General features: G+C 43.2%; 2 protein-coding genes across 5 annotated transcripts in view; one reads left to right on the forward strand and one right to left on the reverse strand.

Moving 5' to 3' along the window:
* Nucleotides 1-230: 230 nt before the first annotated feature.
* On the forward strand, nt 231-4,258 carry LOC130109841 (retinoschisin-like). The gene is made up of 5 exons (XM_056276814.1): nt 231-251; nt 367-568; nt 1,991-2,132; nt 2,425-2,620; nt 3,993-4,258. Exons 1-5 carry the CDS (start codon nt 231-233, stop codon nt 4,146-4,148), a joined length of 717 nt encoding a protein of 238 aa, XP_056132789.1. The 3' UTR covers nt 4,149-4,258.
* A 314-nt stretch (nt 4,259-4,572) lies between these two features.
* The window catches only part of LOC130109365 (cyclin-dependent kinase-like 5), a 38,923-nt gene continuing 19,038 nt past the window's right edge, over nt 4,573-24,457 (reverse strand). For 3 of the 4 annotated variants that reach the window (XM_056276239.1, XM_056276238.1, XM_056276240.1), the window contains 16 exons: nt 17,558-17,603; nt 17,088-17,224; nt 16,781-16,901; nt 15,925-15,984; nt 14,813-14,903; nt 14,466-14,655; nt 13,770-13,850; nt 12,717-12,883; nt 11,309-12,353; nt 10,753-10,854; nt 10,186-10,291; nt 9,980-10,103; nt 9,640-9,745; nt 9,246-9,368; nt 7,450-7,620; nt 4,573-6,905 (listed from right to left, as the gene is read on the reverse strand). In XM_056276239.1, the coding sequence (XP_056132214.1) occupies nt 6,546-6,905; nt 7,450-7,620; nt 9,246-9,368; nt 9,640-9,745; nt 9,980-10,103; nt 10,186-10,291; nt 10,753-10,854; nt 11,309-12,353; nt 12,717-12,883; nt 13,770-13,850; nt 14,466-14,655; nt 14,813-14,903; nt 15,925-15,984; nt 16,781-16,901; nt 17,088-17,224; nt 17,558-17,603 (3,030 nt within the window). In that variant the 3' untranslated portion in view covers nt 4,573-6,545. Of the gene's footprint in view, nt 6,906-7,449; nt 7,621-9,221; nt 9,392-9,639; nt 9,746-9,979; nt 10,104-10,185; nt 10,292-10,752; nt 10,855-11,308; nt 12,354-12,716; nt 12,884-13,769; nt 13,851-14,465; nt 14,656-14,812; nt 14,904-15,924; nt 15,985-16,780; nt 16,902-17,087; nt 17,225-17,557; nt 17,604-24,457 lie in introns of those variants that run through there. The other variant, XM_056276241.1, reaches the window with a different exon arrangement.

The following is a 24,457-nucleotide window of genomic DNA, read 5'->3' on the forward strand; positions in this document are numbered from 1 at the left end:
GTTTTAAGTCAAAAGTGCTGTACTTACTCTGTCTCCACTGTCATCTTTGTACGCTACTGCAACATGCATATCAGTAATTAGAAATAATTGTTACTGTCCTGACACTCTCTTGCAGTTATCTCTGAAAACAATTTATAAATTGATTTATAATTGGGCTTTAGTTCACTCAGTGTAATTGATCATGTCCCTTTACTTGTATTTCATGCATCTTTTTATTTGGTATAGTCCAGATGGGTGTTCGCTCACAAGAGGTAAGTGCCAGTTGCTAAACCGCTCCAAGAAATCTGAAATGTGACTGCAATTGGCTCTAAAAACATACTCTGGGTTAAATACTTTCCGGTGTGTCCCTCTGTTTGCACTTGACAGGAGGAAGAGGTCGTGCAGGAGGAAGAGTTGCAGGAGGAGGACCAAGAAGTTATTGAGACTTGGACAAGGACACTCAAAGCGTGTACCTGTGACTGTGAAGCCGCTGATTCACCAACAGGTATTCCTACTGTCATCACTCCTGACCTGTCAACTGCGCCAGTTCCCCTTCCACCACAGGGTCGCCCGCTGGACTGCATGCCAGGTGAGGACTCTGACCTTGCCCTGATCACCTAGACTGGAGCCCCATCTCCATGGAACAGCTCTGATAATAATGCTAGATACCTGTAGTCCTCTAGCTCTATCTTAGAGGTTAATTGTCTGTTACTTACTAAGCAAGGGAGTTTGAAACAACTGCAAAATAAATAATGAAGAGTTGCTACTGGATCTGAGAAAGCACTGATTCCACAGTATATTTCCTGCATACATCATCTTCAAAAGAGCATGTTCATGGGCCTTTGTGTGTTCATGGGCAAACTCTGGATTGCAGCCATTACATTGTCGACAATGAAATATTGATAACAAAACATTTTTGGACAATGAACTGAAGCGTAGCATCATAGTTTTGTTTTCCTGCTGTTTTTTTTGGAGCATCTGTGGGCACAATGACGTGCAAGCGACAGTCCCACATATAATGAGATAGCCCTTCGACCTGCCACACAGTGTTAAAAATAAGGTGACGGATCACACAGCTGATGGTAGCTGGCTGCGTCCCCACATCCACTTAGCCTAATCTGGCAAGTGTCACTGGATTCCACTGGTTTTGCAAAACTACGGTGTTCCAGCAACACCTTGCGATTTTAGGTTACGATATGTTGTAACAAGGGCATATGTCTTAATTCATGATTACGGTAGATGAGCACTTGATGGTTTGCAGTTTGCACAGGAGGGCTCAACAGAAAATATGACAGGTTAGGGAGAGGCTGTAAATGCAGAATGCTGTTAGATAATCTCATTAGTAGCAGAGTGATGTGATGATCAGATTAGGGAACCCAGAATAGGGCTTGTCCTTCACCTAAAAAGCAAGATGCCAGGCACAGTAACACACGTGAGATGATGCCTTTCTCCTCTTCTTCAGCCCTCAGATTCATGTTCGGAGTGATAACAGGCATATCCAGCTAGCTGGTCATCTGTTTTCTGACAAGATAGCATGGAGTGGGAATAATGGTCAGAATAAATCCAGTTTATTTAGCAAGGAAATCCAGATGCCATCAAGTGTAACTTGGTCATGCTAATTAGATTCCAATTTTTATTGTGCCGTGTAACATATCCCGGCAGAATTAATGTGGGATAATACCTAACAGAGTGATAGATGCTATTTTTCACTCAGGCAGCAGAGAAACGCTGATTAAATCAGAATTTTTGTCGTGTTGCCGTTCTCATCAAAGCATCGACTGGGGTCAATATCTTAAATAGTCAAGTTATAATGACACGGTCATACAGACATTGTTATCCATCTGAGCCGTGGGCGATAGTACAGTTACAACATCTACACCGAGCTATGCTCTGCCAGGTGTCAGAGTAAGACGAACCTGGTCTCGAAATGATGTTGGAGAAGAGGTAAGAGTACAAGGCCTATTACGTGAAGGTGCAGTTTTTGAATGCACCATGTGGGTGTCCTCCACAGAATGCCCCTATCACAGACCGCTGGGCTTTGAGTCTGGCTCCGTGACATCAGACCAGATCAGCTGCTCCAATGACGATCAGTACACTGGCTGGTACTCTTCCTGGATCCCCAACAAAGCCCGCCTCAACAACCAAGGCTTTGGGTGAGTCATGACCGCCCTTTACATCTCACACAAGGAAACAACCCACATTGCAACTACAATATCTTTTTACCGTTTAAAGTAGAATCCATAAGCGGGAAAGATCCTTCTTATTTATATAAGCTATGACATGCATGTACTATTATATATATATATGTGTGTGTGTGTGTATATATGTGTGTATGTATGTGTATATACATATATATGTATGCGTGTGTGTGTGTGTATATATATATATATATATTTATTTATATAGTGGTTAGAGGTTCAAATACCCTCCCTTGCCTCTTGTTAGGTGCGCGTGGCTTTCCAAGTTCAATGACAACTACCAGTGGATCCAGATTGACCTGAAGGAGGTGGGTGTGGTGTCTGGCATCCTCACTCAAGGTCGCTGTGATGCTGATGAGTGGATTACTAAATACAGCATCCAGTACCGCACCGTTGAAACCCTGAACTGGATCTATTACAAGGACCAGACGGGCAACAACAGGGTGAGTATTAATCGCTATTTACCCCTGTCTCTGTATGCAGCTTTCAAGGCACAGCAGCCAGGACCTGTGATCGAGGGAATATTACGAGAGAAAAAAAAAGCATGCAAGGAATTTCACTTGTAGTTAACCAACTTAGTAATGGAAGTCTATGCTGCAACTTGAAACGGCCATAGTTTCTGTTAAAACATGAAAGCAAATGAACTGGAAAATCTGCTAACATTACAGTTTAAGTTAACAGATAATACCAAAGTCAACCCCAAAAACAATTCTTTAGAAATGAAACAATGTTACCTGTTGTAGGCAGGAGAGGCTTATTTGAAACAACCTTTTTCCATTGAGTAGCCTATATTTCTCATGGCCTGCCAGAATTTGGCAACAAATTCATTACAACTGACCAACAGCTTCATCGCAGGCAAATGGCATATTCACAAGTGTCATTCGATTTTAATCTTTCATAGTTAATGCTATATTTTTGGGAGTCTACTCTAAACTCCAGTGCATTTTAAAAGGGTATCTGAATTCCTAACCCTACCGCCACTGACCACAGTGCTGGTTAAAAGCACATCCTGCAACACTTTTAGGGGGCCATAAATGATGTATTTTAGATATAAGTGCATTTCAGCTACCAGATTTTCATGAGGTGGTGGAGGGAATGAATATCGTATAGTTAGACTGACAGACCTATGAACACCTTTTTTACGTGTGTAGACTCTCTCCACACTTAATGGCAACTTGGCTGCCATTCATGGACATACTACACCAGTTATTTGACCTGGTGATTTCTGTGGAGAAAAGCAGTGATGAGTGTTCAGACAATACGTAGCTCCTGGAGGGACATGAGCCAAATTTTTACCCCCCCCCCCGAGTTTCGCGTGCGCACCTGACACTTTCTCGTGCGCTAAACCCATAGCCGGATGTCTTACCTGAGGTTTTACCCTTGCTAGGCTCGTCACAAACCAATTTGCATCTCGAAAAAAGAGAGGCACACCATCCCAAATCTATGTCAAAAATGATGAACATGTTGCATTAAGACTGTAGTTTAGTCGAAATGTCATAAATGTGTTACTATAAACTCAGTCTTCGGCTATTTTTGTGGGTGTGGTGTTATTTTTTTTGTAAGGCAATTTCAACATACACCGGAAATGTATAGCAGTATTTAACAGGCAAGAGCAGCAAACGTCTTGGTAACTAAAATACAAATCACATCAGTAATCAAATCATGTCAAGACAAGGACAACGTACACGGTGTAAATGGCAACATGTAAAAAAAAATTCCTTAAATTTAATTTTTGGACCCCATAATGTATATGATGACTCGGTAAGGTTTGAAATGAAGACGAACCGGAGACGTTCTTGTGTTGTCTCTTTCCAGGTGTTCTACGGAAACTCTGACCGCTCCTCTACGGTTCAGAACCTGCTGCGCCCGCCCATCGTGGCTCGCTACATCCGGCTCCTCCCACTGGGCTGGCACACACGCATCGCTACGAGAATGGAGCTGCTGATGTGCATGAACAAGTGCATGAGCTGAAGTGTACCCGGGCGCCTTGGGCTGCGTTGCCCACTGTCCCCCCCCCCCCAACTCCCAGTCACTTGCCAAAGGGGGGAGAACAGTTCAGTACTGTAGCACTGCTAACATGAAATACGACCAGTCTGTATGCATTTGACTTCTGACTGCTTTGACATGTCTTTCTCTTTTACTGAAAGTGTTCCTCTCTTTGGTGAAGCCCAGCAGTAAACTATGTGTGTGGGCAAGCATCCGAGATCTCCTCATTTCTGATTCTCCTGGAGCACAAATCGTTTTGACTGTGTCCTTCAATAAAGCTACACAGAAATAAGTGGTTAATACGTCCATGTCTTCAAATTCCAAGACTTTAAAAGGTTAAAAAAAAATCAAACCGTCTACTTAAAAATGTTTTCTGGTAAAGAGACAAAATCAAATCAGTTTGTTTATTTACCATTTTACCATTACATATGTAAACACATATATTCTAAAGTAGTTCAGCATTCTCCTGTCAGTTTCTGGCCTTCTGTAAATACTGTGTTGAGGGGGGTGGGGGGGGGGAAAGGTAGCAGACTTGCAAACATTGACTATGCTACTAATTTGTGTCTGTAATAAAAGCACAAACTTAATACTTAATTTAATGTCAACAGTTGATAAACATATTCTCTTATAAATATTACCATACAGATAGTCACACATAAGTATTAATATAATACAGTACACTGTGCTCCTTCAGCAACACAATAATTAAAAGACAGACGTGTGTTGTGCCAAGTACAAAGTGTGTGCAGTCCTTAAAGACAACGTGTCTGGAATACACAACACAATGCAATACAATGGGCATGTCTGACAGGACTGTGCTCTGGAGGCATCTGACGCCCAGTTGCTGACATTTTACATACACTGTACAGATAATGGACACAACGTGAACAGGAATTTACACGGACTAATAGCCATATTGCTATGTCACATAGCCTCTTAAAAAAGTAACAAAATAAAATAGGGATTTAATTTTGCCAAGCTACTTTCATGGCACTTTGTCTCAGACAGAATATATCCATGGATTACAGCGCTCCCATCCCCAGGGAGGTTCCCTTGAGCTTTGGAAAAACTTTTTTTTTTCATAATTGACTTCTTGGTTTCCAAGTGGCTAAGTACATTAAAGTAGCACAAAACATGTTTTTACCTAAAAATTTTATATTGGGGGTCCTACTTGTTAATTTTTTTTGAGGGGGGGGGCTCTGTGCCTTAAAAAGGGAGAGAAACATTTTGCAGGATCTAACCTTAGATGTCCTTTGCCATAGGCTGGTCGCTTTAGGTTTATTCAGAACTGTGCAAGGTAAGTTCAACACGCTTGCTAATCAGGTCTGAAAAGATTTGATGAAAAACATTTGATTTGATGCAAAGATTTTTTTTCTTTGTCTAATGTAATGTCTGTGACCTTCGCCTTAAATCTTAGCTTGGAACTTTTAAAGTTCGCTCCAACAGACGTGAATGAAGTCACGGCCACATTACATCTGGAAACACTGGTTTCGCACCATTACTCCTAGTGTGCATGGAACAGTTAAATTCAATACGAAAGAAATCATTTCCTAAATGTTGGTCAGGTCGATGCAGTACGTGATTCTATCCTGCAGAGGGCGGTGTAAACTAAGATTTATCCGTTCACAACCTCGTTTCTCATATAATCGCATTTCCTTCTTATTAATTGGGTATTATCTACGAATGTGGTTATCGCATTCCTTACAATATACTATGGAAAAAACAATCAAATGTGTTTTTTTCATTTCTTGTAGTCACCAGTTCACATAAATGGGATAACTACAGCTATCCATTTGGGGTTAGCGAAACGCACATCAGAGCATCTCCTACCAGTATGACATAGCACATCTTAAGACCGCAGGGTTACAATCCTGAGTGGGATGAAAACAATGCACAGTAACTGGATGGACTGATCTATTTGAACGATTAGTAAAATCTTATTTATTTAGACATCTTTAGATAGTCTTAAGGACATAGTATGTATGCAATAAAATGTACTCCATTTCTTCTATAGAAACAAAAATACTTAGAATTAAAATCTACATCTCGACTACTTATATACATATTTCATCTGCAATGTATTTATACTTTATAACAAAATTATAATCAGAATTATATAGATAAAATTATAAATTCTATCAAACATGGAAGCTTTAAAAAAATTAAGACATGAAAAGGCCTGTGCTTTCGGCCTATTTGCAAGCAGTGGTTATTCAAAACTGAAGGGTTTGCTTTCTGTGTATAGTAAGTGGTTGTCTGTGTCCATATACTGTATGTGCATTCAACAGGTATACTGTTGTGTGTGAAAAGTGTAGAGGCTTGTGTGCAACAGAGGGGGACCAGCGGGGCTAGAAGTGGACCCGAGAGCTACGGGCCGACAGACTACAGAGCAGTCTCTTTCAGGTCGTTAAGGTTTGGCATACGAGAGCGAGAAGGCCGTCCAAAGCCATGCCCATTTTGGCCCCCCTTAATGCTCATTTGCTCTGGGTAGGGGTTGCTCTCAGCACGGCCTAAGGCTGATGCGTGCCAGCTGGACTCCAGCTGTCCCGGAAGCGGGTACGCTGTCTGTCGGCTCTTCAACTGGGGGGTACTGACTCCTGAGTGACCCCGACTTTCACTAAAACCACCTTTAGCAGAGGCGTGGTTAGGTAGGGGCTGGAAGCGCATATCGGATGGGGCAGTTTGGCTAGAAGAAGATGACGAAAGGTGCAGGAGCTTGCGCAGAGACTTGAGCGGCTGACTCTGAAAGGTAAGGACACAACACAGATCAGCTCATCATCTAAACCAAACAAAATGTATGCCACACACACTCAGCCCTTTACTACCTAAAAGGTTATTGCAATACACGGTTTCAGCTTGAAAAACTGTGCATCCATTCGGTACATACAGTACCTTTAAAAAATATATATTTGTGAGGTGGAGAGCAAGCTGGGAGAGGGGTGTATGGAGATGTATCTGTGACAGTTTGTAATCTTGTTTTAATTCCTACCCACTAACGCAAGACTAACTTAAAACCTGTTACTATGTCCCCAAACAGGGTGGGACAGCAGAGCAACAGCGGTGAACATTTTAACAGAGAGGGTGGCATGATTATTTTTCAATGGAAGCAGTTTGGTAAGGTTATCCTGGCCACTGCTGAAATCATGTCCAGCAGTGATAGGTTTCCTCAGGCAGAAGTTCTATAGACATGTCTACAGCTAAAATAAAAATGTAATTTGGGGTTTAACTGCACTTTAAAGTAGCAAGAAAACCAAAAAAATGGCTGAGTCGATTCTTTGAGAAGTACCTGAGAGTGTGCATCTGACAGTTTCTCAGGTGGCCAGTCACTTTCCCTGTCTCTGTCTCGCTCTTGCTCTCGGTCCCTGCTCTTGTCCCGGGTCCTGTGGCGACTGCTCTGGTGGCCAGATGACCTGGATGACTTCTGGATGATCGAATGATCAACTCCATCACTGGGAACCTGGTGAACAGAGGGGGTTGGGGGCCCTTATTCTGCTAGATCGTAAAACAGATCACAGTCCCTGCCTGAGTGTGCACCCCAGAGCGTTCCTGATGCCACAGGAAAGGAGAGGAGAGGAGGAGTAGAGATAACCTCCATTTATATATCACATCAAAAAGCCATTCTCTCTTGGAGGACAGACATGTATGCTGCCACTGAGATGTTTAAGGGCCTATTGCCATACTGTCGACTTTTACTGCAACCACCAATCTATTTCGCACAAATTTTTTTTGTGTGACTAATGCTGGCCCGGTCATACTTCTGAGGTCTCTGTCATCAAGGGTAAAACATTTTCTGTGTATCTAAATAGAAAGCAAGCTATAAAAGGAAGAATGCAAGAGACCAATGTTTCATACAAAGCTGTTATTGCCACCAGGCTGACAAGTGTGGGGAAAATGGCTTGAAAAGAGTTAGATGAAAACCGAATGTACATAAAAATATGGATGACACAATAACTGTCCAGTATTGTGTCAAGATGTACTTTATGTAAATGAGATTATTACTCATCTATGCTTTGTAATACATTGATAAGGCACATTTGATAGCTTTTAAGAATTTGCAATATCCATCTCTTTCCCTAGGGTTGAGGAACGCTTTGTGGGGTGCAGAGGTTGATTGCGTGCATCAGTGTGATGTTGTTAAGCATTAGAGACACAGCTCCATGTGATGGTGTGACCATGCAAACCACACTATCTCCACATCTTTACCTCCCCAAACCTCAGGGTTCCCAATCCAAGCCTGGGCCCGCCACCTTCTATCCTCATTTCAAAACCTGACATGCGGTTAGCTACGTATGTAGCTGCAATCAGTGGTAATCAGCCACAATCCTATAGATCCACAAAATGAACACCAAAATTAACCACCAAACCATTTGGACAATTACCCCCCGTTGTATCTGGCCAATTAACCTACCCTTCCGAGCCGTCCCGGTCGCTGCTCCACCCCCTCTGCCGATCCGGGGAGGGCTACAGACTACCACATGCATCCTCCGATACATGTGGAGTCGCCAGTCACTTCTCTTCACCTGACAGTGAGGAGTTTCACCAGGGGGACATAGCACGTGGGAGGATCACGCTATTCCCCCCAGTTCCCTCTCCCCCTTGAACAGACACCCCGACTGACCAGAGGAGGCGCTAGTGCAGCAACCAGGACACATACCCACAGCCGGCTTCCCACTCGCAGACACGGCCAATTGTGTCTGTAGGGACGCCCGACCAAGCCAGAGGTAACACGGGGATTCGAACTGGTGATCCCCGTGTTGACAGGCAACGGAATAGATTGCTACACCACCCCCGAACAAGAAAATTTCACATGGAAAAAGTTGCATTAAATTGGGTATTCATTAATTATTCATTACAAGACGGTCATATCTTATTCTAAAAACAGGTTAAGTAATTAAATTAAGTTTGCATTTACTGTTGATCTCCACACCGATAATGAATTCTTTAGCAAATAGTGCTTTTGAAAACTATCTGCAGGCAAGGGGCCAATAAAGCAGAGCTGATTAATGTTGTTAACGCATGCAATGGCATGGTGGGTTACATGGAGTTAGTAGACGAGAGGGTCATTGTAAAACAGTGTTGTACCATGGGAGAGGACACTACAGGGAGGACTCTCACAGAGGAGCTATGTTTTATATTATTCTTTGTGTTAAACAGGGGGAAAAGACATTTCTTGATCATAGGAGGCCTTCCATCAGGGATTTCCATCTGCAATATAGAGGCACATGACTCTGGTGGAACAGGGAAACACGATGCAGGAGTCAATGACAACAATGACAACAATAACACCAACAACACAGCAACAACAGCAGAAGTTCATCATTCTAAACACAGCGGGAGAGATATGCAGATAGAGAGTTTTACAAGGTCTTGACTTGAAACAACATATACACAAAATATTGCTTCTAGAAATGATGTCCATCTTTTATCGAGAAGACAGTATCTAAAAAAAAAAACATTTCACAGACACAGAACCTACCATTTGGGACTTTTTCTTTTTCTTCTTTATTGCTCTGAAGAAACCCTGCTTCTCCTTTTCTTTGGATGGCTCAGATGGGTTCAAAACTGCAGTATCCGGGCCAGTCCTTGGGGCAAAACAAACAACATTAAGCAGGTATATCCAGGTGACAGTGTTAAAAGCTCCCTATAAGATCTGATGATGTCTTCTGAAACCAGCCTGGCGTGGGACTTGAGTGAGAATGGATATGTCAGTAAACAGTGTCACAGAACAATTGGACAGCATCAAGATCACCTGGGATTGCAAGCACATTATCTGGCAAATTAGATATATCTTATAGCAGTAAGATGGATATATTTACCAAGGGTCAAAGGCTGTTTGACGTATGGAATGGTTAGTCAAAGTGCTTCCATCTCCTGCCACACTGGAGCCCCTGCCTTGACCCCTGCTATCATGGAAGGAGTTGTCTGGCCGGGGAGAAGGGACTGTCCCAAACACAACCAGTCAGGTCATGCATGTTTTCAATGCATAGAAACAAAAGATATAACACTGTCCAACCCAACTGACCTCTGTAAAAGCTTCCCACCCTCCTTGGCATTGAATCGCTGTAGATGCTGCGGTTCTCTTTGGAAGAGCCCCCATCCTCGGTTTGCTGGTCATGATACAGTCCAACCTTGGACACAATAGAAGATCTGGTAAAACTAAGATGCCACCTGCTGTGCATCTGTCACTATCTAAGTGGGCAGTTTTTTCCCCCGACTCGATTACATAACCTATTTAACAAAAGAACAAATGGTAATGAACAAATGTGTTGTTGAACATATTACTGTGTTAGTTTACAGCACCCATCACTTCCTCGTGGTCATTATTACAGAACATCTAAAGAACATCTAAAGCCTTCAGCTACAACAGGTGCACAATCCAGACTAAAATCTTCATGTCGTCCCCTGATAGCTTTGACTGCGTGATCATAAGTAGTCACATCAGAGGGAAGCATAGCGCACAGTGAAAAATGAGGAGGAATCTGACGCACAGACAGAGAGAGCAGCTCATGACAGCAGTATCCACCCACAGCCGCACTCTTGGAAGGCTGGATGTGGGTGGGGAATGGTGGGAGCAGGCAGCATATCAGACCTCGCTTTTTTGCCGCTGCATGTGAAAAGAGGCGGTGTTGTCCCGGGTGGAGTCCCTGATTGGGGGTCTGTTGTGGGTGACCTCAGTGGGTGTCTGTTCGCTCTGTTGATGGAGAAATGATGACGCGTGAGGTGAGCTTTGTGACAGAGCAGAGTGTGCAACAAACACATACATAAACCCACACACACACACACTCCCACGATATATACTGTTTGTATATATAAATACACAGGTAATATAGGTCAGTGTATTTGCAGACACTGCAGTCACACTCACAACATTGAGCAACATACATACTGTAGGATGAGTGCTGCAGTTAGGTTAACCCTCGCTTTCCAACAAACCTAGGAAATCAAAGACTATTGACTTTTGGATGAAAACGTGCATGGATCAATAGTTTCTAATCATGATGACCTTGTGGAAACTTATCTGAAGTTTTGGGTTTTTTTTTTACCCAATACAGCATTTCTTAGGAGTAAATATCACAAGGATTATGAATTCTTTGAGGTTATTGATCCAGTAAAGTGGTGAAATTTGGTGCAGGCTGATGACTGACCCTACTCATGTCCTCTTCTCTGGAGGACCCTCCTGAGTGGTGGGGCAGCGTGCGGTGCTGAAGCTGTGGAGAGAGGAGCTGGAGGCTGCTGGCTCTGGTGGGCACGCCCTGCCCCACTGCCAGTGCCTCGTCTGCTCCATGCGTTTTCTGGTGGTCCCTTCGCACGTACATGGAGTGGCGGTGCGGGCGCTGCTGGGAGGAGAAAGGGCTGGTGTATCCCTGACCATAGGACAGAGCATCATGTGGGGTGGACAGGGAGTGAGCGTGGCTCCCGCCACCACTGCTCTCCCCAGCGTCCAGGTTGTCTGGAGACTTCATGTCCTCTGAGGCCTTGTGGCGGAAAGAGGAGCGGCGGTAGGATGAATCCAGTGTATTGCTCTCTCTCTCAGAGCGTGTACTGCCCCGGCTTGTTATGCTGTGCTCTAACCTGTCACCACGCCGGGCTGACGGGCTGCTTGGTGCAGTGAGGTCAAGGCAACTTGAAGGAAAGTAGCGAGACGTTGGTTCATCAGCCAAGAGGTGCACCTCATTCAGGTTCCCCACTGACTTGGCATCACTGAGCGCACCATGGCTCTTGGACAAGTTCAGATAGGCGAACTTGGAGGAAGAAGGTGTGGAGCTATGGGACTCCATGTAGCTGTGTCGACTGTGCTTGTCCCCTGACTGAAGTGTGTTGGTCTTGCCCTCTATGAAAGAGTGGCGATTCTGCTGTAAGCGTGAGTTGGATTTGAGGTACTTGGCTCCAGGGCCATCGGACACCTTAGACCCCAGGCTAACATCATAGTCCCCTGTGTTCTTGCTTTCGCCAGGGCTAAGCAAATGGGGCAAGTTGTTACTGGCCAGGTCCATGTTGCATGAGGTTGAGTGGTTAAAAATTTGTGGCTGGTAGCTCTTGGGATGCAGAGTGGGACTTAGGCTGATTGAGGCAGACATGTTGCCATTGAGAAAGCCATCATTGCTGGGGTGGAGCTCCTCATGCCGGGGCAGGCTGGAGCAGTCTCTGCTGCTGGAGCGATGGTGTCCTGAGCTCTTCCCTCCATGGCTCCTGGCCAGGAGCAAGAGAGAAAGAGAGACAAGGCAGAATCAACTGGATGAACTTTCACATGACAGCTTCAATGTATCTGCTAGAATAAATAATATTCAGACAACAGTATTTTGAAATCCTTTAACTGAGGACAAAAGAGCCCGTTTCAACGCTGCATCCATTCCGCACAGTGTTCATCAAACTGTATGCTTCTTTGGGTTTTGAGATCAGCAAAAATATAGCTATGCAGTATGTGGAGAAAATACACAGATGTGAGGGGTCACTTGCGGGTTCCTGAGAAAAAACAAGTGGTCAGCTTTACTCACACTGGTAAATAATGTGGAAACTAGCAAACATAACCTAGCTTCAGTTTGCACTGCTAACCTGCTGGGGGTGGTGCTGTCTCCATGGTGAGGTTTCCTCTTAGAAGAGCGCACAGGTGTAGGTGTGGGTGGGCCGGGACGCTCCACCAGCCGCTGGGTCTGGAAGGCGTGGTGGTTCAGGCTCTGCTCTGTCAGAAAGCGCTCTGTTGGGCTCAAAAGCAGCAAGTTCTAATGCACATAAACACACAAGGAAGAGGCCCTGCTAGGTGTCTCCTCAGAACACATTCAACACCTTGACCTGGCTATCAAACTAAACAGTCCTGCAAGTACTATGAGTCATCCTGATGATCAAATAAGACTGGCTGCAAAGTATAATGGGGCTGTTGACCCCCTCAACAATGATGTGAAATACATAGTGTTCTTACCTGTTCTAATCCATCTTCATCTGCCTTTTACACATTAAAATCTTCACTTAATATATTCATGATAATTAACACTTTGCGTGATAATGGTACTGCTGGAGGACAACAACAGAGCTGTGAGACACGCCCAACAGCTTTGCATTAATATTAATGCCTTCAAAAATATCTTTCTTGCCAAGAAAACTAAAAATTAAGCACATAAGAAGTTAACTCTAACTTGGCTTCAAACATATTAGTAATAAAGAGAGATGCATGTCCTTCTTTAAGTCGTCCCTGGGAGGGTATTGTGTTGGCAGTGAGTCATTATCTACAGGGAGAAGCATAAGTGCACAGGCACAGCCCACCTGCTTGACATGGAGCTTCTCTTTACAGTGCAGACACAGCAGTAAAAGCAGTGTTACTGGGAGCTGGGAGATCCTGAGACATTTAATATGCTTTGTGCAACTGATAAGGGAATTACTTTACAAGGACAATGAATCAGAATCAGAACCATCTTTATTGCCAAGTAGTTCAATAAAGTACAAGGAATTTAACTTGGTATGTTGGATGATGGTGGTATGATGACCACACGTTGATTTTAAAGAAATTTGCATTTATGTTTGATGGTCATCGAGAGCATGGATCCACGGAGAAATGACTGAATCCTAAAAAAAAGTCCCTCCCTAAGCAGAAAAGCTCTGCCAGACCCCTACCTTCATCAGGTCCAGGAGGGCTCCACTAATAATCCCCAGGTATCTTCTCTCCAGGGTCTGGGGGTGGTTCACGGCAGGGAACTGAAACCCAACCACAGCACAAATGGTACTGTTAGAAAGCCTAAAGTAGTTGGCCAAATTGTTATAGCACTAGAAGTGTTTTTATTTATTAAAGCACTAGTGTTATTCTAGCAGAAGTCCAATAGTTTGGATGGAACCAGCAACAGCAATTTTAGTTTCTGTACTTGTCAGACCCTCACCAAACTTCCACAATGTTGTCAAGAAAACTTGATATTATTGGGCATTAAAAGACCCTTTGAGGAGCAGTTAGCATGGTAATTATTTTAATGCCAAGGTTGTGGGCTTGGCAGGGGAGAGCAAGGACAGCCCAAGTATGTTGGACCCCCTGTCTGCCACTGAAGACGATCACATCCTTGCTTAACACAGCAAAGAGGATACACGATACATGATGAGTCATTGTGATCCCATCAGTCACGGCACAGCAAGCTCAGGCAAGAAAATGAAAAAACAAGCAGAGAGCATAGAAGAGAAAATAAACACAGGGAGAGGAAAACAGGAGGGGGGAAAAAAAACAGAACAAGGAGCACAAAAAAAGTATCAATATAGAGCTGGTTGGTGAGGAAGAGGAGCATACGAACACAGAGAGAAGAATGAGGGGTGGCGGCTTGATGTTACCCGTAGCCCGTGGAAGCGAGGGTTGTTATAAAAGAGTTTCATCTGTTCTGGTGGAAGGGGTCCCAACACCTTCTGGATGGTGAACAGCTGGTCTATCTCGCTCTCACCCGGAAACAGAGGCTGTCCATCACTCAGCTCCCCTAGGATGCAGCCCACTGACCACATGTCCACTGCCTTGCCGTATGGAGCCCTGGGTCCGCAGATTTAAGAGGTTACTCTTTGTGATTAACATTAGGCATTTACTGCATGTGGCAACGAAATGGGTTTACAATATTAGAATAGTAACCTTGCTGCAGGTTACCATCCACAGTAGGCTCCCAGATAAGGCTAAAAATGAACAGACTTACCCCAGCAGGAGCTCTGGAGAGCGGTACCATCTAGTGGCCACATACTCTGTATAATTGGCATCATTCCCTTCAGAGAGATTACGTGCAAAGCCTGGTAAGAGAAGATGGTGGCCGCATTAAAAAGTCAGGGATTTCTTGAGTCTATGCAGTTAAAATATCTATTATTTCTACTTAGCAACCGCTGTATGGTTTAGTATTAACACAGTAGGGTAAGTCATGGAACCGTTGTTGACTTGATGACATTAACAAAAGAATTAATGTATCAGAGTTTATCGGCTACCTCTGGAGTTTCTTAAACACTTGTACATTGTTACCTTGACCCACTGCTTTGATTTGAAAATAAAGCAGGCTATCATGACAAAATCATTACTGTTGTAAGAACTGATTTATATATAATTCAAGTAAATGCTGACTGGAAACGAAAGAAAAGGAGGTAAGACCCTAGTCTCTGATGACGGCCATCATGCCATCTTTCTAATACAGTAAGGTGCCCCTCTGCCTGTGTGAGCCCTGTATTTGTAGTTCCTCATACAGTTCATGCATCTCTTCAGAGCTGCATGCACTCACATCCAGCCTGTGTTTAATAACTGAAGAAAGAAACATTCACAGCTGTAATTATCTGAATTCAGTCTGTGAATAATGTACTTCATTTGGCCTCTGTCTGTTCTCTGGCAACTTCGGTATCCCTCTGACACAAGGCATGCAACAGCACGTCTTTAGTCTCTCACTCCAGACTGCCAATGTGATGTCAGCCGTGCCATGTTTGCTGTTCACCCCCTGCTTTGTTTTGGTGCCATCTATTACCACCAGATTGAATCAAAGCTTGACTTGCCTCTTGTTTTCCCAACACATTTCAGCCATTTAGATTGGACAAGAATGCACATTAGCATCTGATGAGATGCAAGCTGGTGGGAAAGTTTAAAGCTAAAAGACAGACGGCAGCAAAAAACATAAAATAAACTGATGACGACGACCTTGACCACTGCAACTTGAGTTTTATCCTAATGTTGTCTATATCAAACACATTGCTTTTCCATTAGCACAGCAAATACATGACCACCTTTCTTATACTGTCGTTTGGAGACTTCTGGAGATTTGAGGGAGTTGCTCACCAAAATCACACAACTTGAGGATGTCATTGGAGCTGATGAGGAGGTTCTCTGGCTTTATATCTGTGGTTGAGGGGCAGAGAGTAGGTGCAAATCACGAGTCAGTACAAAAACTGGCAGGGAGGCATCATCGCTACATCAACATGGTTGTCTCTTTCAGCAAAATATAATCGTCTGTCCGTGAATGACACAGTTGATTAAACATGGCAGGCAAGGAATACCTTGCATTCAGCTCTATCAACCAAAACCCCAAAAGTGTAAAAACAGACACTACTGAATGAATCAAGTCACTCCACATCTTTGTCATATGTGTGCCTTGATATACCATAGGCCATCTGGATTCCTGCTCGGGTGCACTCATTTTGCCAAAGGCTCACAAAGGCCATCTGGTTTCCCACTCTGCTGCCATCGATTTGCCAAAAGCTCATGTCTTGTGAATAATTGATTGGTTATTTAAATTAGATTATAGGACCCATAAAGCTGTCATTTCTGCACAAAGGGATTCTTAGACTCGTACTGTACATCTTTCACTTTTTACTGCAACTCTGTAGACTAATGTGACAAAGCTGGGTGGGATAAAGAGCTTACTTGTGGTTTCTCCAAATCAACTGCAGATGGTGCCCACCAATGATGTAGTGGTTAAAACCCTGGTTTCTGGACCTCTATGCATCCTTGCCGGCCTACAGCCAAAACCCTTAACCATATCCTCTTTATTGTTCTTACGTTATGCTATCTCCCTCTCTGCTGTCCAACTGTCTGTCTCAATCAAGAAAAGAAAAAACTGAATCGACTACCCGCTTTCATTAAAAAAAAGAGACAGAGACAGAGAGAGAGACAGAGAGAGACAGTGTGTTTTTACCCCTGTGAACAATGTCATTCTTATGGCACCAGTGAATTGCTTTGATCAACTGGTAAATGTAACTGCGGACTTTCTCAAGCGGCACACCATTGGGTAACTCCTCCAGCAACTCAAGCATGTTCTACAGGAGAAAACAAAAACACAAGCTGAAGTTAATTTGTGGGAAAAAAAAAAACATGTCCTGTGCACAGACTTGACTTCTGCAGCATATAAGAATGAGAGAAAATGACATCATCACAAAGGGGGTGGGGGTTCAGCAGTGGGATCCATGTGGATGACATCCAGGATTGCCCCACGACAGACCTACCTTCTCCACATACTCAAAGACGAGATAGAGCTTTCCCCTCCTGCGGAAAGCCTCCTTCAATTCGACAATGTTCTCCTGCTTGAGGGTGCGGAGCATCTTGAGCTCCCGCAGCGTGGTTTCTTTGACCTCCTCATTCTCTGCAGAAGGGGTTGGGGACAAAGTTGAGATCAGGGTCAAGAAAAACACCAGATATTGCAGCACTAGACAGGAGAGGAGATTGGTGGAGTAAAGCACTAGAACACAAAAGAGTAAAACAAAACAAAATAAAATGATATAAAATGAAATTAAACAGAATATTAAGAAACTTCTAGGAACGATTTATCAGCTGAGATAACACACTGCATCACGCATACCACTGACAGTCAAAGCCTTTTCCACAGTGTCCTCTATCAATCCTTGGTTAAAAAGCAAAAGCATGTTCTGTATTACAGGGACTTATTTCAACTGTTAAGAGAGGAAAGACCTCTTACCTTCGCTGTCTTTGAATTTCTTAATGGCCACAATTTCATTGGTCTCCTACAGTGAAAAGACAGCAGCTGATCAGAAAACAGACCTGCTGTTTAATGCTACTGTCAGTAAACACTAGCACCGATTAAACAGAACAGCAGAAATGGATGAAAACACACCTGATAAGATATAACATCATATCCACATCTACACTACTGCAACAAGTACTTGGGCCACTGCTATACAAGTGTTTACTGTTTTAAAACATCTAAATGTGCTTGTGCTAAAGTACAACATGTCATAGTCCTTTCTGTGAAGAACATAGAAGCACTTCAGCAAAGTGCACGATGCACATAGGTATGCAAAAATGGCATCTGGAAATTGAGTAGATTATCGTCCAAAAACCAATATGAAGTATTTACGCGATCCAACCCAGTTGTAAATCTTCATGCATGAAGCAAAAAGAATGAAATTTCGACAGATTTTGTTCTGAAAATGTTGAGAAATCACCACTGAGTCATTGTTTAACTGAGACCATCGTCATCCCGTGAGGTCCCTCAGAGAGACAGCAAACCACTCGCCCTGTTTCTCTACATGTCCTACTTAGGCCTTGTATTTCTGCCTATGGCTCAAAGCACTGCTCCAGTTTCCCCCACTCAGAAAGCCACAGGCAACATCATGCCAGAGCAACATGGATCACAGCGAGCAGCGAGCTCTCCTCCTAGTATAGAGGATTATAGGGTGACTCACAGCAGGGTCAACATCATGAGCATTAATGGCGCTGAGCACATATGAACTAGCCAGAACAGAGATAAATGATGCAAATGATATCAAGTGTAAACAAAGCCAAATTACCTGTTAACAGTTCATGTTTATTGTCAGTTTAAACTTTGTTGGCTAACGGATAATCAGTAAATACTGATCGGGTATTGTCCCTGTTAGCCGACAGAGAGTGTTTTGATTTAACAGGATGGGTACTCACAGTACCTATGGAGAAATAAACGGTTATGTTCACGCTCATTTGAAAGCAGTCAGATGCCAAGCCCTGAAGGCTCTGTACTGAAGCAGTCTGAGTTGGGACCTGAGCTATTGTAGCTCCGATCAAAAACAGACAGCCTCCAACAGAGATACAAAATAAACTAATTCAGGGCATTTACCTATTCAACAGCTATAGATGGATGCAATTCCATTATTCTGTGGTCTGATTATTACTATATGGCAAACATCATAGTTAAGGTGGTCAGCACAAATGATATGACATTCACACTTTGCAAATAATGTGTGCACGTTACAGTCAGGTTTGTTGTTTTTTTAATCTATTATGGTATAAGATGTTTGTGAAGCTTATATTGAGAAGCCTATATGCATTAAGCTAATGAATTGTGCTCTATTTTTATCTTTTATTTTTCCCCCCTTTTGTCCCCAATTGTACCCATCTGATTACCCCATTCTTCCGAGCCATCCCAGTCGCTGCTCCACCCCCTCTGCCGATCTGGGGAGGGCTGCAGATTACCACATGCCTCCTCCGATACATGTTTGAGTTGCCAGTCGCTTCTTTTCACCTGACAGTGAGGAGTTTCACCAGGGGGACGTAGCATGTGGGAGGATCACACTATTCCCCTCAGTTCCCCCTCCCCCCCAAACAGTTGCCCCAACCGACCAGAGGAGGTGCTAGTGCAGTGACCGGGACACATATCCACATCCGGCGTCCCACTTGCAGACACAGCAAGTTGTGTCTGTGGGCACGCCCAACCAATCCGGAGGTAACACGGGGATTCGAACCGGCATTCCCCGTTTTGGTAGGCAATGGAATAGACCGCTATGTTACCCGGACACCCAATTGTGCTCTATTTTTATGTCTAAACAACTATTATGTTAAACTAAACTACTAGGCTTATGTTTAAAAATGTTTTTGACCGAAACCTGCCGTGAGGAAATACGAGTCATGCTATACACTCAGTGGCCATGCCTCCCTGTTAATGCAAACAGCCTGCTCCTCCTGAGTGGACACAAATAGGAGGCTCCTATTTCCCTGTTGTCAAGTCGTAATTACAAAGCCGTCCCGTTCAAGAGCTTCCGAGTCATAAACAAGGAGGATGTTAGGGAGATATAGAAGTTTTTGCTCATGTATCATGAGAAAAAAATTACTTTGACAGGATTACCAATATTCTTCAACAAATTGAAGAGGTAAGGAAAAACATCCATTGATTAATTAATGTAAATGGGGCCTTTATTGACCGCGAACATTTGGTTATGTGTATAAGCAAAGTGGTCATTTAAATGGTGGGAGAATTCTAGTGTAGCCTCTATCACTGATGCAATCCTTGTCTCTGCCATGATGAAGAGTTCAAAGGTCAGTAAAATGTCACAACTTGGAAAATCAGGTACCAGAATTATTTATGAAGTTCTACTCAGAATTACGACTTGAAGGGACGTTCATGTGCAACTTTTAAATCGGCAACTTGTATTTCCAACATTTCTGATAGCCTGTGAAGGCAGGATCACTACATGAAGAACAGTCAAGGAGTCCAGTTACAGCTCAATAGGCCAAGATGTGAGAGTAAACTGACTCTGAATGTGATGTGGTTGTTGGTGGTTCCAACATCTCAAAAATTTCTGGTTTCCTGGGATTTTCTGGTACAACATTTTCTAGACATGTCTGTGAATGTTCACATTCATCCAGGTCATAGTTATCCAAAGGAATTGAATCAAGTGCAACTGGACTTGGTTATATATCTGTGAAGACGTTTCGCCTCTCATCCAAGAGGCTTCATCAGTTCGTGCTAGAAAGGCACGAACTGATGGCACGAACTGATGAAGCCTCTTGGATGAGAGGTGAAACATTTTCACAGATATATAACCAAGTCCATTTGCACTTGATTCAATTCCTTTGGATAACATTTTCTAGAGTTTATGGAGAATGGTACGGTAAAACATCCTGTCAGATTTATGGGTAAAAATGCCTCACTAATGATAATATTACCTACAAAGGTGCTCACACATCTCGCCTCCCTTTATAACCTTACACCGGCTCCTGATTGAATGCCCTTTTATTACCCACATCGTTGCTGGTTATCTACCTATTGTGCACTTACCCTATTTGCTCTTCACAGGACACACACCCTTGCATATGATATGTCTGTGAAAGTGATTTGCTGAATTTTCCTCTAATTCGTAATTTAATTTTCCTTTAACTTGTGTCACTATTGGTTATGTATCTATTGTGCACTTACACTAATTGCAGCTGGCATGACATGCACTCTTGGCTATGATACGATTACTTTTTAGTGTTCTAAGGGGCCTGTAGATTGACACACAAATATATCTGCTAATTGCTGACTCTCTTGTACATCACTTGGGATAAAAGCATCTGCTGAATGAGAAAATGTTAAATGTAATGAGGCCACAAGTACGTACAGTGCATCTGGAAAGTATTCACACCCCTTCACTTTCCCCACATTTTGTTATGTTACAGCCTTATTCCAAAATGGATTAAATTCCTCTTTTTTCTCATCAATCTAAACACAATACCCCATAATGACAAAGTGAAAAAGGTTTTGTAGAAATTTTTGCAAATTTATTAAAAATAAAAAACTGGAATATTGCATGTACATAAGTATTCACACCCTTTGCTATGACACTCAAAATTGAGCTCAGGTTCATCCTGTTTCCATTGATCATCCTTCAGATGTTTCTACATCTTGATTGGAGTCCACCTGTAGTAAATTCAATTGATTGGACATGATTTGGAAAGGCACACACCTGTCTATATTGGGTCCCACTGTTGACAGTGCATGTCAAGAGCAGAAACCAAGCCATGAAGTCAAAGGAATTGTCTGTGGACCTCCGAGACAGGATTGTATCGAAGCACAGATCTGGGGAAGGGTACACAAAAATGTCTCGAGCTTTGAAGGTCCCGAAGAGCACAGTGGTCTCCATCATTCGTAAATGCAAGAAGTTTGGATCCACCAGGACTCTTCCTAGAGCTGGCCGCCCAGCCAAACTGAGCAATCGGGGGAGAAGGGCCTTGGTCAGGGAGGTGACCAAGAACCCGATGGTCACTCTGACAGAGCTCCAGCGTTCCTCTGTGGAGATGGGAGAACCTTTCAGAAGGACAACCATCTCTGCAGCACTCCACCAATCAGGTCTTTGTGGTAGAGTGGCCAGACAGAAGCCTCTGCTCAGTAAAAGGCACATGACAGCCCGCTTGGAGTTTGCCAGAAAGCACCTAAAGGACTCTCAGACCATGAGAAACAAGATTCTCTGATCTGATGAAACCAAGATTGAACTCTTTGGCCTGAATGCCAAACGTCACATCTGGAGGAAACCAGGCACCTCTCATCACCTTGCTAATACCATCTCTACAGTGAAGCATGGTGGTGGCAGCATCATGCTGTGGGGATGTTTTTCAGCGGCAGGAACTGGTAGACTAGTCAGGATCGAGGGAAAGATGAAAGGAGTAAAGTACAGAGAGATCCTTGATGAAAACCTGCTCCAGAGCGCTGAGGACCTCAGAGTGGGGCGAAGGTTTACCTTTCAACATGACAACGACCCTAAGCACACAGCCAAGACAACGAAGGAGTGGCTTCAGGACAAGTCTGTGAATGTCCTTGAGTGGCCCAGCCAGAGCCCAGACTTGAACCCCATTGAACATCTCTGCAAAGACCTGAAAATAGCTGTGCAGCGACGCTCCCCATCTAACCTTACAGAGCTCGAGAGGATCTGCAGAGAAGAATGGGAGAAATACCCCAAATATAGGTGTGCCAAGCTTGTAGCTTCATACCCAAGAAGACTTGAGGCTGTAATCGCTGCCAAGGGTGCCTCAACCAAGTACTGAGTAAAGGGTGTGAATACTTATGTACACGCAATATTTCAGTTTTTTATTTTTAATAAATTTGCAAAAATGTCTACAAAATCTTTTTCGCATTGTCATTATGGGGTATTGTATGTAGATTGATGAGGAAAAAAAGGAATTTAATCCATTTTGGAATAAGGCTGTAACATAACAAAATGTGGGGAAAGTGAAGGGATGTGAATACTTTCCGGATGCACTGTACATAACAGGTCAGTACAACAACGATGAGCAGAAGGGCATCTCTGAACTCATCAAGCCTTGAAGCAGATTAGCGACAGCAACATAAGACCATTTTGGCTCCCACTCCTGTCAGCCATAAACAAGATGATAAAGCTTTGGGGTCTGTGGTGGTGTAGCGGTCTAAGCATCAGCTTTGTGTCGATGCAGTTGCCAACTGGGGACTGGGGTTTACGCCCCGGTCTCGTCAGATCCGACTATGGCCGGACTCAATGAAGCAGCAATAATTGGCAACGCTGTCTTTGGGAGGGGGGTGGAGTCGGCTTGTGTTCATCACATGAATGTGTCTCTGTGTGTGTCAGAAAAAGCAGTGGTTCGGCCTGGATTCGTCTTGTCACGAAAGTGGTGAGGTGTCTCCTTCAAGACTGCCGGCCAGAGAGATGCCATTGGCGAACGCATGCAGTACAAGGGTGGGTGTTTGAACTAAAAATAGGGACCGATTAGCCATTAAATTGGGAGAAAATCTGAAATAAATTTAGAAAGATGATAAAGCTTCATCAGGTCCCATGATCACCAAAACTGGACCACCAAAGAGATGAAAAACATTGCCTGGCCCAACAAATCTCCATTTTTCTGTTATAACATGCTGATGGTAAGGTCAGGATTTGTCTTAAACAACATGAATCCATCCTGCCTGGTAGTGTTGTGCGGAGGCACACCTCAGGTCTCTTAAAACCAACTGAACATCACCTGAACGTCATGGCACACCTAAGAAGTGTTGCAGACCAAGTGCATCCCTTCATTGCCACAGTCTACATTTTTTCAAATGGATACTTGCAATAGACAATGCCCCATGTAGCAAAGCAAACGTCATCTTAGCTTAGCTCCAGGAACACAACAGTGACTTTAGTTGACTCTAATGGCCTGCACAGTCCCCAGATCCCCCAGGGATAGACACCTTTGGAATGAGGTGGAAAGGGAAGTTTGCAGCATGAACATGTGGCCAAAAATCTTCAGCAATCAGCATGATGGTATCAAGCAAGCATGGAAGAGGATCCCTATCAATTATTTCCAGCACCTTGTTAAATGAATCCTTGCCTCAGAGAATTCAGACTATTCTGGAGGTAAAAGGGGGTCCTGCTTGATACTAGGTACCTAGAAGAGGCATCCTGTAACATTTGAATAACTTTTCAATCGCAATTTCATTTACATTAAAGCTATATACTGCAAATATACTGTGCAAAAATTGACATTTCGACGTCAAGCCTTCATTAATGTATGTCACTGCAGTCTTGGGATAAAAAAAAGCACTGAAAGCACTTAGGTAATACTGCTTGCAGCAAACAAGCGCCGCTATTGTGCAAAAATTGCAGCATTGCTCTAACTAAAACTGACCTTGAACTGTTTTAACTGACTTTCATCAATTCAGCTTATGGTTAATTGTGTTCTATAATATTATGGTATTTAAAATTAAATTTAAAAATAATTATAACACTAATGAGATGATACTTTTTACCACTGTCTCTCAATTTGTCACTCCTGAGTAAAGGGAAATGATGTTTATGATGTAGTGCTATATAGTTCATTATTCTAGCATGCTAACAAGAACGCACCAGTACACAATCAGCAACAGGGATGGGGATGATCTGGAGCATAACACATTTGTACTGAGGACAAATAAAGACGTCCTTGTGCTTTTTTTTTTTTTTGACTGGTCAGGGTTTATCCTGCTTAACCATCTCACTTAAGAAGCATTTTTTGTGACCAAAAAAAAAAAAAACTGAAAGTGAAAAATTTATTTTAAAACAAATGTAATAGAACTCCAGAACAGATGTCAAGAGCTGTATGGTTATTTCTAAAGACAGATGTTTCAGTTCAGATCTGCCTCAAA

The sequence above is a fragment of the Lampris incognitus genome, chromosome 3, assembly GCF_029633865.1.
Source record: "Lampris incognitus isolate fLamInc1 chromosome 3, fLamInc1.hap2, whole genome shotgun sequence".
In the NCBI taxonomy this organism is placed as follows: domain Eukaryota; kingdom Metazoa; phylum Chordata; class Actinopteri; order Lampriformes; family Lampridae; genus Lampris; species Lampris incognitus.

Excerpts from the sequence above, each read along its gene's own strand:
- LOC130109841 (XM_056276814.1), top strand. The coding sequence starts at position 231 with ATGGGTGTTCGCTCACAAGAG. Across the intron at positions 252-366 it reads TGGGTGTTCGCTCACAAGAG|GAGGAAGAGGTCGTGCAGGA; the intron begins GTAAGTGCCAGT and ends TGCACTTGACAG. Across the intron at positions 569-1,990 it reads CCCGCTGGACTGCATGCCAG|AATGCCCCTATCACAGACCG; the intron begins GTGAGGACTCTG and ends TGTCCTCCACAG.